Source organism: Oncorhynchus keta, chromosome 20, assembly GCF_023373465.1.
Source record: "Oncorhynchus keta strain PuntledgeMale-10-30-2019 chromosome 20, Oket_V2, whole genome shotgun sequence".
Lineage (NCBI taxonomy): Eukaryota > Metazoa > Chordata > Actinopteri > Salmoniformes > Salmonidae > Oncorhynchus > Oncorhynchus keta.
In genome coordinates this window covers 18991754-19002833 of record NC_068440.1, presented here as the reverse complement: position 1 = coordinate 19002833, position 11080 = coordinate 18991754, and the positions used below count along the sequence as shown (strand labels likewise).

General features: G+C 41.7%; 1 protein-coding gene across 1 annotated transcript; it reads left to right on the top strand.

Moving 5' to 3' along the window:
* The first annotated feature begins 291 nt into the window (after positions 1–291).
* On the top strand, positions 292–10019 carry LOC118399509 (protachykinin-like). Its single transcript, XM_035795643.2, has 5 exons — positions 292–950; positions 1851–1953; positions 2188–2211; positions 8956–9012; positions 9182–10019. Exons 1-5 carry the CDS (start codon positions 840–842, stop codon positions 9226–9228), a joined length of 342 nt encoding a protein of 113 aa, XP_035651536.1. The 5' UTR covers positions 292–839; the 3' UTR covers positions 9229–10019.
* The last annotated feature ends 1061 nt before the right edge of the window (positions 10020–11080 follow it).

Here is an 11080-nt window from a genome sequence, read left to right as displayed (position 1 = left end):
GGTTTAGCAATTCTAATTATTCGATGTACAACTATTCATTTTTACAAAAGTTTAGAAAAGTGACTTTTAGAATCCAGACTTGTCAACTGCAGAATCCAAACTTGTCAACTGCAATGTGAAGATTCTGGAATGTTTGTTGAAAACATCTTCCACTGATATATAAGATGCAAATCAATTTTCGTTTTATAATGATTTTGTTGCTTTGGCGTAGGACAGTCATAAGTACTTACGTAGAAACCTTGAACTTCAGTGCGTCATCAGACTCTCCTACTCCATTCGCTTCACTTGGACATTCCGATTACAACCGGAACAATAAGCAGAGTGCTAAGGAGGGTCATAGGGGAACGTTTGAAAGTAATATCGACCATATGCAAAATACCACGACGGATGTTAGTCATCACACAGCTCTCAGGAAGTACATGTCAAGTAAATGTACTTGATTTAAAGCGAATTAAGATACCTGTCGCACTTCTACCCCTTGCTATATAACCTAGTGCAGTACTACAGTATTGTCACAAAGACCCAACAGGACCAAGGTGTAGGCGCTGTAGAGCGGCAGAGCGCGCGGACTGGAGCAGAAAGGGAACTGAGCGGAGGTTTCAACCAAGAAAGGAACATTTCATTTTTGCGTACGCTTAAGACACTTATATGGAGAGGAGACGATACCAATTTCCGCAGGTGTAAACATCGATCTCTCAAAAGTCATAGAGAGGGGTTGAAAAACATTTAAACTCAGTTTACAAGTGCTGTAATAGCCTATTTCTACTTTTTAAAATAGAAACAAACGAAGAAAGAATAGTTTTAGGGCGGAAGAGTTGCGCGCAACAGATAGCTGCATCATGAAATTACTTCTACCGCTTGTGATAGCTTTTATTGCTATTGCCCAATTTTTTTGTGAAGAAATTGGTCCAAAAGAAGATCTTGATTATTGGACAAACGATCAAATTACGGTAGGACTGATTTAATGATTTGACATAACAAGACAATTATATTATTTTTTCCGTTAGAATCGTCTACGAAACGAATTTAAAAAATGAACACGTAAAATGTATGATTGCTTAACTATTGGACAAAAAATATTGTTTAATTTAATGGCACAGCCTTGTGTTTTGTTCACCAAAATTGTTTAAAACTATTTTTTATCACACATGTTATAAAATATTTGTATGCTGATGTCTGTTATAGTTTAATTCACCTGTTTCGGAGAGTTTGGTGATGCGCAATTAAGCATGTATAGGGATTAAACATAATGTCGGGTGAAAGATTTGTTATGATTCATTGGGCGTAAATTGTGAGCTTTTAGCTCAGTGTACAGCGATCATTACTTTAGTCCCAGATTGAAGCTTCATTCACATGTAGCGCACGTTCAACCTTTGACATTGCGGGTTGGGCGACTGCCAAGTCTCTGGGCGGATCTTGGGGCATATTTCTCATAAACTTCAGTCAGATTGGGAACATTCAGCAGGTAGGCCTATGTAATCATTGCCTCGGGTGGGTTATATTATTCAATAAGGAAGGAACCAAAGGACCTGGGATGTCTTGGATAAGTGATGGACACTTTAATGAGCCCGTGGTCATTAGCAGCTGTTGGGCCCCTGCTTTTAGACTAATGTTGACTCTTAAAATATAGGCTACACCGTCAGATAAAAATAGGATCGGATATGAAAGTTCACACGGGGTGTCTTTACTGATATATAGAGATTGCCCTTCGAGATTAGATCTAGAGCTATAAAAATATACGATATTTTACGCAGAGCTATAGGCTTGTAAGTCTATAAAGGAGTCTGTCTCCCCCTCCTCCTATACCCTATGTCTGATGTTCCGTTAATTTGATTTCCTCCCTCGTGCAGGACGAGTGGCTGTCGTCTGACCCGTTCAGAGAGATACTGCGGAGGATGACGCGGAAACCGCGGCCTCATCAGTTCTTTGGCCTGATGGGGAAACGCTCCTCCGGTAAGACCGTGCCTCCTCGCGCCTTGCCCTGTCGCCATTCTTCAGTCTCTATAAAACACTTTCCCGTTTGTTGCCATTAAAATGAATCACATGAATTGATATGCATTATTATTGCAATTCATAATTACAAACTGTATATCAATATCTTTACGCAGGTTTTTTGCCTATTCATAAAGGAAATTACATTATTGTAGGCCTACATTGATTGATGTTTTTCCCCCTTTCTTCCAACAGCGAATGCACAGATAACCCGAAAAAGTAAGTGACAAACTCATAATGAATTCATCTTTTTCATTAATATCGGAGAATATTTCGCAATAATTGTCCTTGTCCGAAATATGAAGCCATGGTTTACTAAGTTATAATTAGTTTTACTGACATGTTACAAAGGCACAAGGACTGTGCATAACTGAGCATGTGAGGCACACGTGTGTCGGCTAGGCAGGTGCTGGTAGCCTGTCAGGCAAGGTTGGGGATTATTTGCACATCAGGTCAGGTGTTACAAGTTATGACGTTTGATTACGTTGACGCCATGAGTACTGTTCACCTGTAGTTCACCATGTGGGTTGTAGAGGTTCGTGCTAACCATGTGTGGGAGGGAGAGCACACACCAAATGTTGCCCAGCAGCAAAATAAGAAAATGCATGGGTTGAAAAAATGATATTTATTTTGCATAATGGTAAGTAAAAGTCAAACTGAAAGAGAGGGAGAGAGAGAAAAAAAATTGTCAGATGTTTTAATTAAATCACAACCCACACAGCTAACAGGTCGTTTGAGGGATTTAAGGAGACAGTAGGTGGTCTTCAATGCCTTGAAAACCCCAACATTCCCTCACTAGGGTACATCCTTTTAATTCTGCCTTAAAGACCTCTATTCCATCACTAGGATACTAGTCTTAATTCTGCCTTGAAGACCACTCCATTTCTTCACTAGGATGGTAGTGTTAATTCTGCCTTGAAGACTACTCCATTTCTTCACTAGGATGGTAGTGTTAATTCTGCCTTGAAGACCACTCCATTTCTTCACTAGGATGGTAGTGTTAATTCTGCCTTGAAGACTACTCCATTTCTTCACTAGGATGGTAGTGTTAATTCTGCCTTGAAGACTACTCAATTTCTTCACTAGGATGGTAGTGTTAATTCTGCCTTGAAGACCACTCCATTTCTTCACTAGGATGGTAGTGTTAATTCTGCCTTGAAGACTACTCCATTTCTTCACTAGGATGGTAGTGTTAATTCTGCCTTGAAGACCACTCCATTTCTTCACTAGGATGGTAGTGTTAATTCTGCCTTGAAGACTACTCCATTTCTTCACTAGGATGGTAGTGTTAATTCTGCCTTGAAGACCACTCCATTTCTTCACTAGGATGGTATAGTGTTAATTCTGCCTTGAAGACTACTCCATTTCTTCACTAGGATGGTAGTGTTAATTCTGCCTTGAAGACTACTCCATTTCTTCACTAGGATGGTAGTGTTAATTCTGCCTTGAAGACTACTCCATTTCTTCACTAGGATGGTAGTGTTAATTCTGCCTTGAAGACTACTCCATTTCTTCACTAGGATGGTAGTGTTAATTCTGCCTTGAAGACTACTCCATTTCTTCACTAGGATGGTAGTGTTAATTCTGCCTTGAAGACTACTCTATTTCTTCACTAGGATGGTAGTGTTAATTCTGCCTTGAAGACTACTCCATTTCTTCACTAGGATGGTAGTGTTAATTCTGCCTTGAAGACTACTCCATTTCTTCACTAGGATGGTAGTGTTAATTCTGCCTTGAAGACCACTCCATTTCTTCACTAGGATGGTAGTGTTAATTCTGCCTTGAAGACTACTCCATTTCTTCACTAGGATGGTAGTGTTAATTCTGCCTTGAAGACTACTCCATTTCTTCACTAGGATGGTAGTGTTAATTCTGCCTTGAAGACTACTCCATTTCTTCACTAGGATGGTAGTGTTAATTCTGCCTTGAAGACTACTCCATTTCTTCACTAGGATGGTAGTGTTAATTCTGCCTTGAAGACTACTCCATTTCTTCACTAGGATGGTAGTGTTAATTCTGCCTTGAAGACTACTCCATTTCTTCACTAGGATGGTATAGTGTTAATTCTGCCTTGAAGACTACTCTATTTCTTCACTAGGATGGTAGTGTTAATTCTGCCTTGAAGACTACTCCATTTCTTCACTAGGATGGTAGTGTTAATTCTGCCTTGAAGACTACTCCATTTCTTCACTAGGATGGTAGTGTTAATTCTGCCTTGAAGACCACTCCATTTCTTCACTAGGATGGTAGTGTTAATTCTGCCTTGAAGACTACTCCATTTCTTCACTAGGATGGTAGTGTTAATTCTGCCTTGAAGACTACTCCATTTCTTCACTAGGATGGTAGTGTTAATTCTGCCTTGAAGACTACTCCATTTCTTCACTAGGATGGTAGTGTTAATTCTGCCTTGAAGACTACTCCATTTCTTCACTAGGATGGTAGTGTTAATTCTGCCTTGAAGACTACTCCATTTCTTCACTAGGATGGTAGTGTTAATTCTGCCTTGAAGACCCCTTGACTGAGTAAAATAAATATGATGACGTTGAATCAACATGGAAAAAGTCATCAATGAAAGGAAATTTATCAAAGAACTTTGAACCTAAATCCAATTACATGGTGATATCATGTTTTTTTTCATGCTGAATTCACTGTAGTTAACTCAACCAAATGTAAATCAAAACTAGACATTGAAATGACATCTGTGCCCAGTGGGAGAGAGAGAGGGATATCCCACATCCCCTCTGTTCAGTCATTTAGGTATTTCTTAAATGACTCCCCTACTCAGCGAAAGGAGGCAGCAAGTGCAGCATAAATACATACTGTATAGTGCATTTAGAAAGTGTTCAGTCCTAATCCCTTTTAACACAATTTGTTAAATTACAGCCTTATTCTAAAATGGATTTAAAAATAATAATCCTCATCAACCTACACACAAGACCCCATAATGACAAATCAAAAACTGATTTTTTAAATTTTTTGCACAACTTGATTGGAGTCCACCTGTGGTAATTTCAATTGGTTGGACATGATTTGGAAAGGCACACACCTGTCTATATAAGGTCCCACAGTTGACCGTGCATGTCAGAGCAAAAACCAAGAACACATTGGCCTCTATCATTCTCAATTGGAAGAAGTTTGGAACCACCAAGACTCTTTCTACAGCTGGCCGCCTAGCCAAACTGAGTAATCGGGGGAGAAGGTCCTTGGTCAGGGAGGTGACCAAGAACCCGATGGTCACTCTGACAGAGCTCCAGAGTTCCTCTGTGGTGGTGGGAGCACCTTCCAGAAGGACAACCATCTCTGCAGCACTTCACCAATCAGACTTTTATGTTAGAGTGGCCAGACGGAAGCCACTCCTCAGTAAAAGGCACATGACAGCTCGCTTGGAATTTGCCGAAAGGTACCTAAAAACAAGATTCCCTGGTCTGATAAAACCATGATTGAACTCTTTGGCCTGAATGCCAAGCGTCACATCTGGAGGAAACCTGGGACCATCCCTACGGTGAAGCATGGTGGTGCTAGCATCATGCTGTGGTGATGTTTTTCAGCGGCTGGGACTGGGAGACTAGTCGGGATCGAGGGAAAGATGAATGGAGCATAGTACTACGAGATCCTTGATGAAAACTTGCTCCAGGGGCATTTAGGACCCACATTAAGCACATAGCCAAGACAGCGCAGGAGTGGCTTCGGGACAAGTCTCTGAATGTCCAGCCAGAGTCCGTACTTGAACCTAATCTAACATCTCTGGAGAGACCTGAAAATAGCTGTGCAGCGGCACTTCCTATCCAACCTGACAGAGCTTGAGAGGATCTGCAGAGAAGAATGGGAGAAACTCCCCAAATACAGGTGTGCTAAGCTTGTAGTGTCATACCCAAAAAGACTCAAGGCTGTAATCGCTGCCAAGGGTTCTTTAACAAAGTACTGGGTAAAGGGTCTGAATTCTTATGTAAATGTGATATTTCCCATGGGGTCTTTAGAAAATGTTGCCGGACTGGTTCCCCCTGTATATAGCCTCATTATTGTTGTGTAATTTTCTTGTGTTACTTTTTGATTTTATGATTTTTTTTCAACTTTAGTTTGTTTAGTAAATATTTTCTTAACTCTATTTCTTGAACTGCATTGTTAAGGGCTTGTAAGTAAACATTTCGTGGTAAGGTCTACCTGTTGTATTCGGCGCATGTGACAAATACAATTTGATTTGATATTTTGTTATTATTGTGTTATTATGTAAATTAGGTATTTCTGTTTTTCGCTTTGTCGTTATGGGGTAGTGTGTGTGTAGATTGTTGAGGGAAAACAATACATTTTAGAATAAGGCTGTAACGTAACAACATTTGGAAAAAGTCAAGGGGTCTGAATATGTTCTGAATTGACTGAATATCTGGTATAGACCAATGTGTGGCAGGAGCCTTAATGCAGGCATGACTGTACATCACTCATCATTAGAAGCAATGAGAGAGAAATAGAGAGGGGAGAGAGAGGAATGGAAGAAGAGAGAGAGAGGGGAGAGAGAGGACTGGAAGAAGAGAGAGAGAGGGGGAGAGAGGAATGGAAGAAGAGAGAGAGAGGGGAGAGAGAGGAATGGAAGAAGAGAGAGAGAGGGGAGAGAGAGGACTGGAAGAAGAGAGAGAGAGGGGAGAGAGAGGAATGGAAGAAGAGAGAGAGAGGGGAGAGAGAGGAATGGAATAAGAGAGAGAGGGGAGGGAGAGGAATGGAAGAAGATAGAGAGGGGGGAGAGAGAGGAATGGAAGAAGAGATAGAGAGGGGAGAGAGAGGACTGGAAGAAGAGAGAGAGAGGGGAGAGAGAGGAATGGAATAAGAGAGATAGGGGAGGGAGAGGAATGGAAGAAGAGAGAGAGGGGAGAGACAGGAATGGAAGAAGAGAGAGAGGGGAGAGAGAGGAATGGAAGAAGAGAGAGAGAGGGGAGAGAGAGGAATGGAAGAAGAGAGAGAGAGGGGAGAGAGAGGAATGGAAGAAGAGAGAGAGGGGAGGGAGAGGAATGGAAGAAGAGAGAGAGAGGGGAGAGAGAGGAATGGAAGAAGAGAGAGAGGGGAGAGAGGAATGGAAGAAGAGAGAGGGAGGGGAGAGAGAGGAATGGAAGAAGAGAGAGAGAGGGGAGAGAGAGGAATGGAAGAAGAGAGAGAGGGGAGAGAGAGGAATGGAAGAAGAGAGAGAGGGGAGAGAGAGGAATGGAAGAAGAGAGAGAGGGGAGAGAGAGGAATGGAAGAAGAGAGAGAGAGGGGGGAGAGAGGAACGGAAGAAGAGAGAGAGGGGGAGAGAGAGGAATGGAAGAAGAGAGAGAGAGGGGAGAGAGAGGACGGGAAGAAGAGAGAGAGGGGAGAGAGGAATGGAAGAAGAGAGAGAGGGGGGAGAGAGGAATGGAAGAAGAGAGATGGCGAGAGAGCAAAGGTGAGCGAGAGAGGGAGACAGAGACAGAGAGAGAGTGCTTCAATCAATGCCCAAGGACATTTAGGCATTAAATTAGATTGGTTACGCGGATGATGGAAAGATGGACCCGAGCATCTCACCCTTCCACACAAACTGTTGAATATAATATATACATTATACAGTATATATATTATATATATACATTATACAGTATACATATAATATATACATTATAATATATTACAGTATATAACACACAATGGAGGGGCCAAGCACTTATGATGTCCGGAGGGGAAATTTCAAGTGACTCGTGACTAGACCACCAATGGAAATGGCACAGGATGCCGTCGCCCCATTACGATCATCATGATTCCCAAACCCCTGATGTGTTGCCAGAGAGGGTATGTTGACAGATAGGGTATCCCAGGGGTCTCACGCAGAGTTTTATAACCCCACCACTCCCCCTTCTCCCCCACATCCTCCCCTGTCTCCCCCATTCCCTCAACCTTTATATTCTATTCCATTAGTGTGATTGACAGAGTCTGACAGAGACATCCGTCAGTCTGGGACGCAAGTGTCCCCTCAGTACATGCATCCTATCCTGCCCTTCTAGGAAAAACAATCTCCAACCACTACCCTTCCTTCCAAAACGTGTGGGTGGCCGCCTCTATATCTCTCAGTCACTAGGGCAAGGGGACGGGGACTGAGTCCATCCATCAATTTGCACAAGACTAGATATCTGCCAGAGTAGGAGGAGTGTAGATATGATTCTACACACTCTCCTCTCACCATTTAGGTTTATACACTATTCATTGCATCACTGACGAAAATGATTGGTCACACGTTATTTGAATAGTCCAGATAGATCTTCTACAGATGGTCGTAAAGTCAACACACTATCTGTTGATAAGCAACCGCTTGCTAAGGTTACAGTTAGGGTTAGAATAAGGGTTAAGGTTAGGGCTAGGGTTAAGGTTAGGGCTAGGGTTAAGGTTAGGGCTAGGGTTAAGGTTAGGGCTAGGGTTAAGGTTAGGGCTAGGGTTAAGGTTAGGGCTAGGGTTAAGGTTAGGGCTAGGGTTAAGGTTAGGGCTAGGGTTAAGGTTAGGGCTAGGGTTAAGGTTAGGGCTAGGGTTAAGGTTAGGGCTAGGGTTAAGCTTAGGGCTAGGGTTAAGGTTAGGGCTAGGGTTAAGGTTAGGGCTAGGGTTAAGGTTAGGGCTAGGGTTAAGGTTAGGGCTAGGGTTAAGGTTAGGGCTAGGGTTAAGGTTAGGGCTAGGGTTAAGGTTAGGGCTAGGGTTAAGGTTAGGGCTAGGGTTAAGGTTAGGGCTAGGGTTAAGGTTAGGGCTAGGGTTAAGGTTAGGGCTAGGGTTAAGGTTAGGGCTAGGGTTAAGGTTAGGGATAGGGTTAAGGTTAGGGCTAGGGTTAAGGTTAGGGCTAGGGTTAAGGTTAGGGTCAGGATGTAAACAATATTGGCAGTTACTGAAAGAACTCGCACCTTTTTGCTCTGCACACTAGTCACTGCATCACTCATTGTCTATAACTGCAGTGTCAATGGTATTGGCTGTCTTCTCTTTCAGGGCATAAAATTAACTCCTTTGTTGGATTGATGGGCAAGAGGAGCCAAGACGAACCAGGTACAAGCCTAATATTTGCTTTTTACACTACTGAGTCGAACCGAGCTGAACCAAGCTGTTCTTAGCTGGCCTGGTTACGAATCCACAATAATTTCTGGAACTGGGCTAAAAGTGACAATCTGAAAAGAATCTGTGCTGTGTTATTTACAAGCTTTCTCTTCAACCATAGATTCATTTGAGTGGAACACACAACAGAACTACAACAAGCGCCGCTAACCAGTGAATCTGTATTCAGTCCTCTGCTATTGGTCCGCTTCTCAACAAGTCATTCCTACAGAAGATTGGAAGGGGTGTCTGATGCGTAGTTTTGTTTCCTCCAAAATATGTGTTGTCAAATTTATTGTAAATTACCGTAATAAAATGTCTGTTTTCACATCGTGGTGATGTAGCTGTACTGTACCTGACTGTGCCAATGTGACTTGTTTTGGAAGAATGCAGGAGTGTGATCTGAATAGGGTTACAAAATTCTGTTAGTTTTCCCAATCATTCCCAGGTTTTCCAGAAATTCCGGTTGAAAGATTGGAATTTGAAGGGAAATCATAAGACGGACATTTCCAGAATATTCCAACTAGGATTTCTGGGAAAACCTGGTAAATTTGTGGAAGATAGTGGACTGTTTTCACCCTCGGTGTGAACTGATACTCCTACCGTACCTTACAGAAACATTATGTTATTTAATGTATGTCAAAGTATTAGTACCATCATCATATCATAGGTTCCAGAGAATACTGTTGTCGTGGACCATCAAAGCAAAGCTCTACCCCAGGGTATGTAGAAAATTGCACTGCCAATCCCACTGTCTAGTGCCTCAACTGTTTTAATCACAACTGATTGTGCTGTAAATAAATAAAATACTCTGGTACACTACAGACATGCTGCTCCATCAGGACATGCTCTCATTTAAATTGACTGTAAATCAAACTGTCATGTTTATGAAACCAAGATGTATGGTATGACAGAATACTTGTATGTAATTGTGGCGTGATATATTAAAACTATTTTCTTTATTGGTGGAACTTTAATTTCTTATTTTCACTGGTGGACTATGCTGTGTAGAGGGTGTTGATAATGTGGAGTGGTTCACCCTCTAGTGGACAAAGAAAGTAGCACACAGTTGCCAAATTGGGCAACCCCTCCCTCTCACACAAGTGCATATGATCCAATATCCATACCACTTAGAATGCATGCCCAATATATTGCTTTGTACTTAAGTGGTATACCAGTGTGAATATTGATCATGACCACACAAAAAACAAAACAATAACAAGTGAGATAGATATTGTCAAGGGTGTGGAGCACGTTTATTTCAGAAGCAGTTTAATACAGTAGATAGACACTATCACTTTAGACATGTAATGCTATAGTTTCATACATTTCCATCTAGAGTCTAGATGGATTGCAGTTCAGAAAACAAAGTGCAATCAATGCAATACGTTTAGCATCCAAACCTGTTTTGGTCTGAGTGGGCTTCCTTATGGAACCCATTATACCAGCCTGTCCCAATCATGTTTCATCTTCAATTGATTCATGTTGTTCCTAGCGTGATATTCAATCTGTTACACATTCTATCGTTATCTTAATGACACGCTCACGCAAGAACACACGCATAGCACACTTTACGTAAACGTTTGTGAAAATGATTTATAGAACATTATTACGCCATGCCAAGGTCTTGCTCTCTTTAACACAACACACTCCAGTAAAGGACAGTACGTAACGGGCAACAAACACCTCGTCCTTTTGTCATCGGTATTCCAGATAGGTACATTATCTGTCTGATCAGTTTGTGTGGCCACTTGTTAAGTACAGAATGGCTAAGTGACATCAGAAGCATTAGCCTTTCTCACATGACATGAGTATGATGACAAGTTAAAACAAAAATAGGGGGGGGGGGACGAAATGAGTAAGAAATGTTCAAATTCATATCCTGATGAAGGACAAACAATCAAGCTTTCAATAGTTGATTCAATAAACTGTTTTTAATGGTTAGTGAATGTTGTGCCTTTTCCTTTTCAATAAGAAAGATAACTTTGGGGCTTTTGATCAATGCATGAAAGCTTAAGTTGCA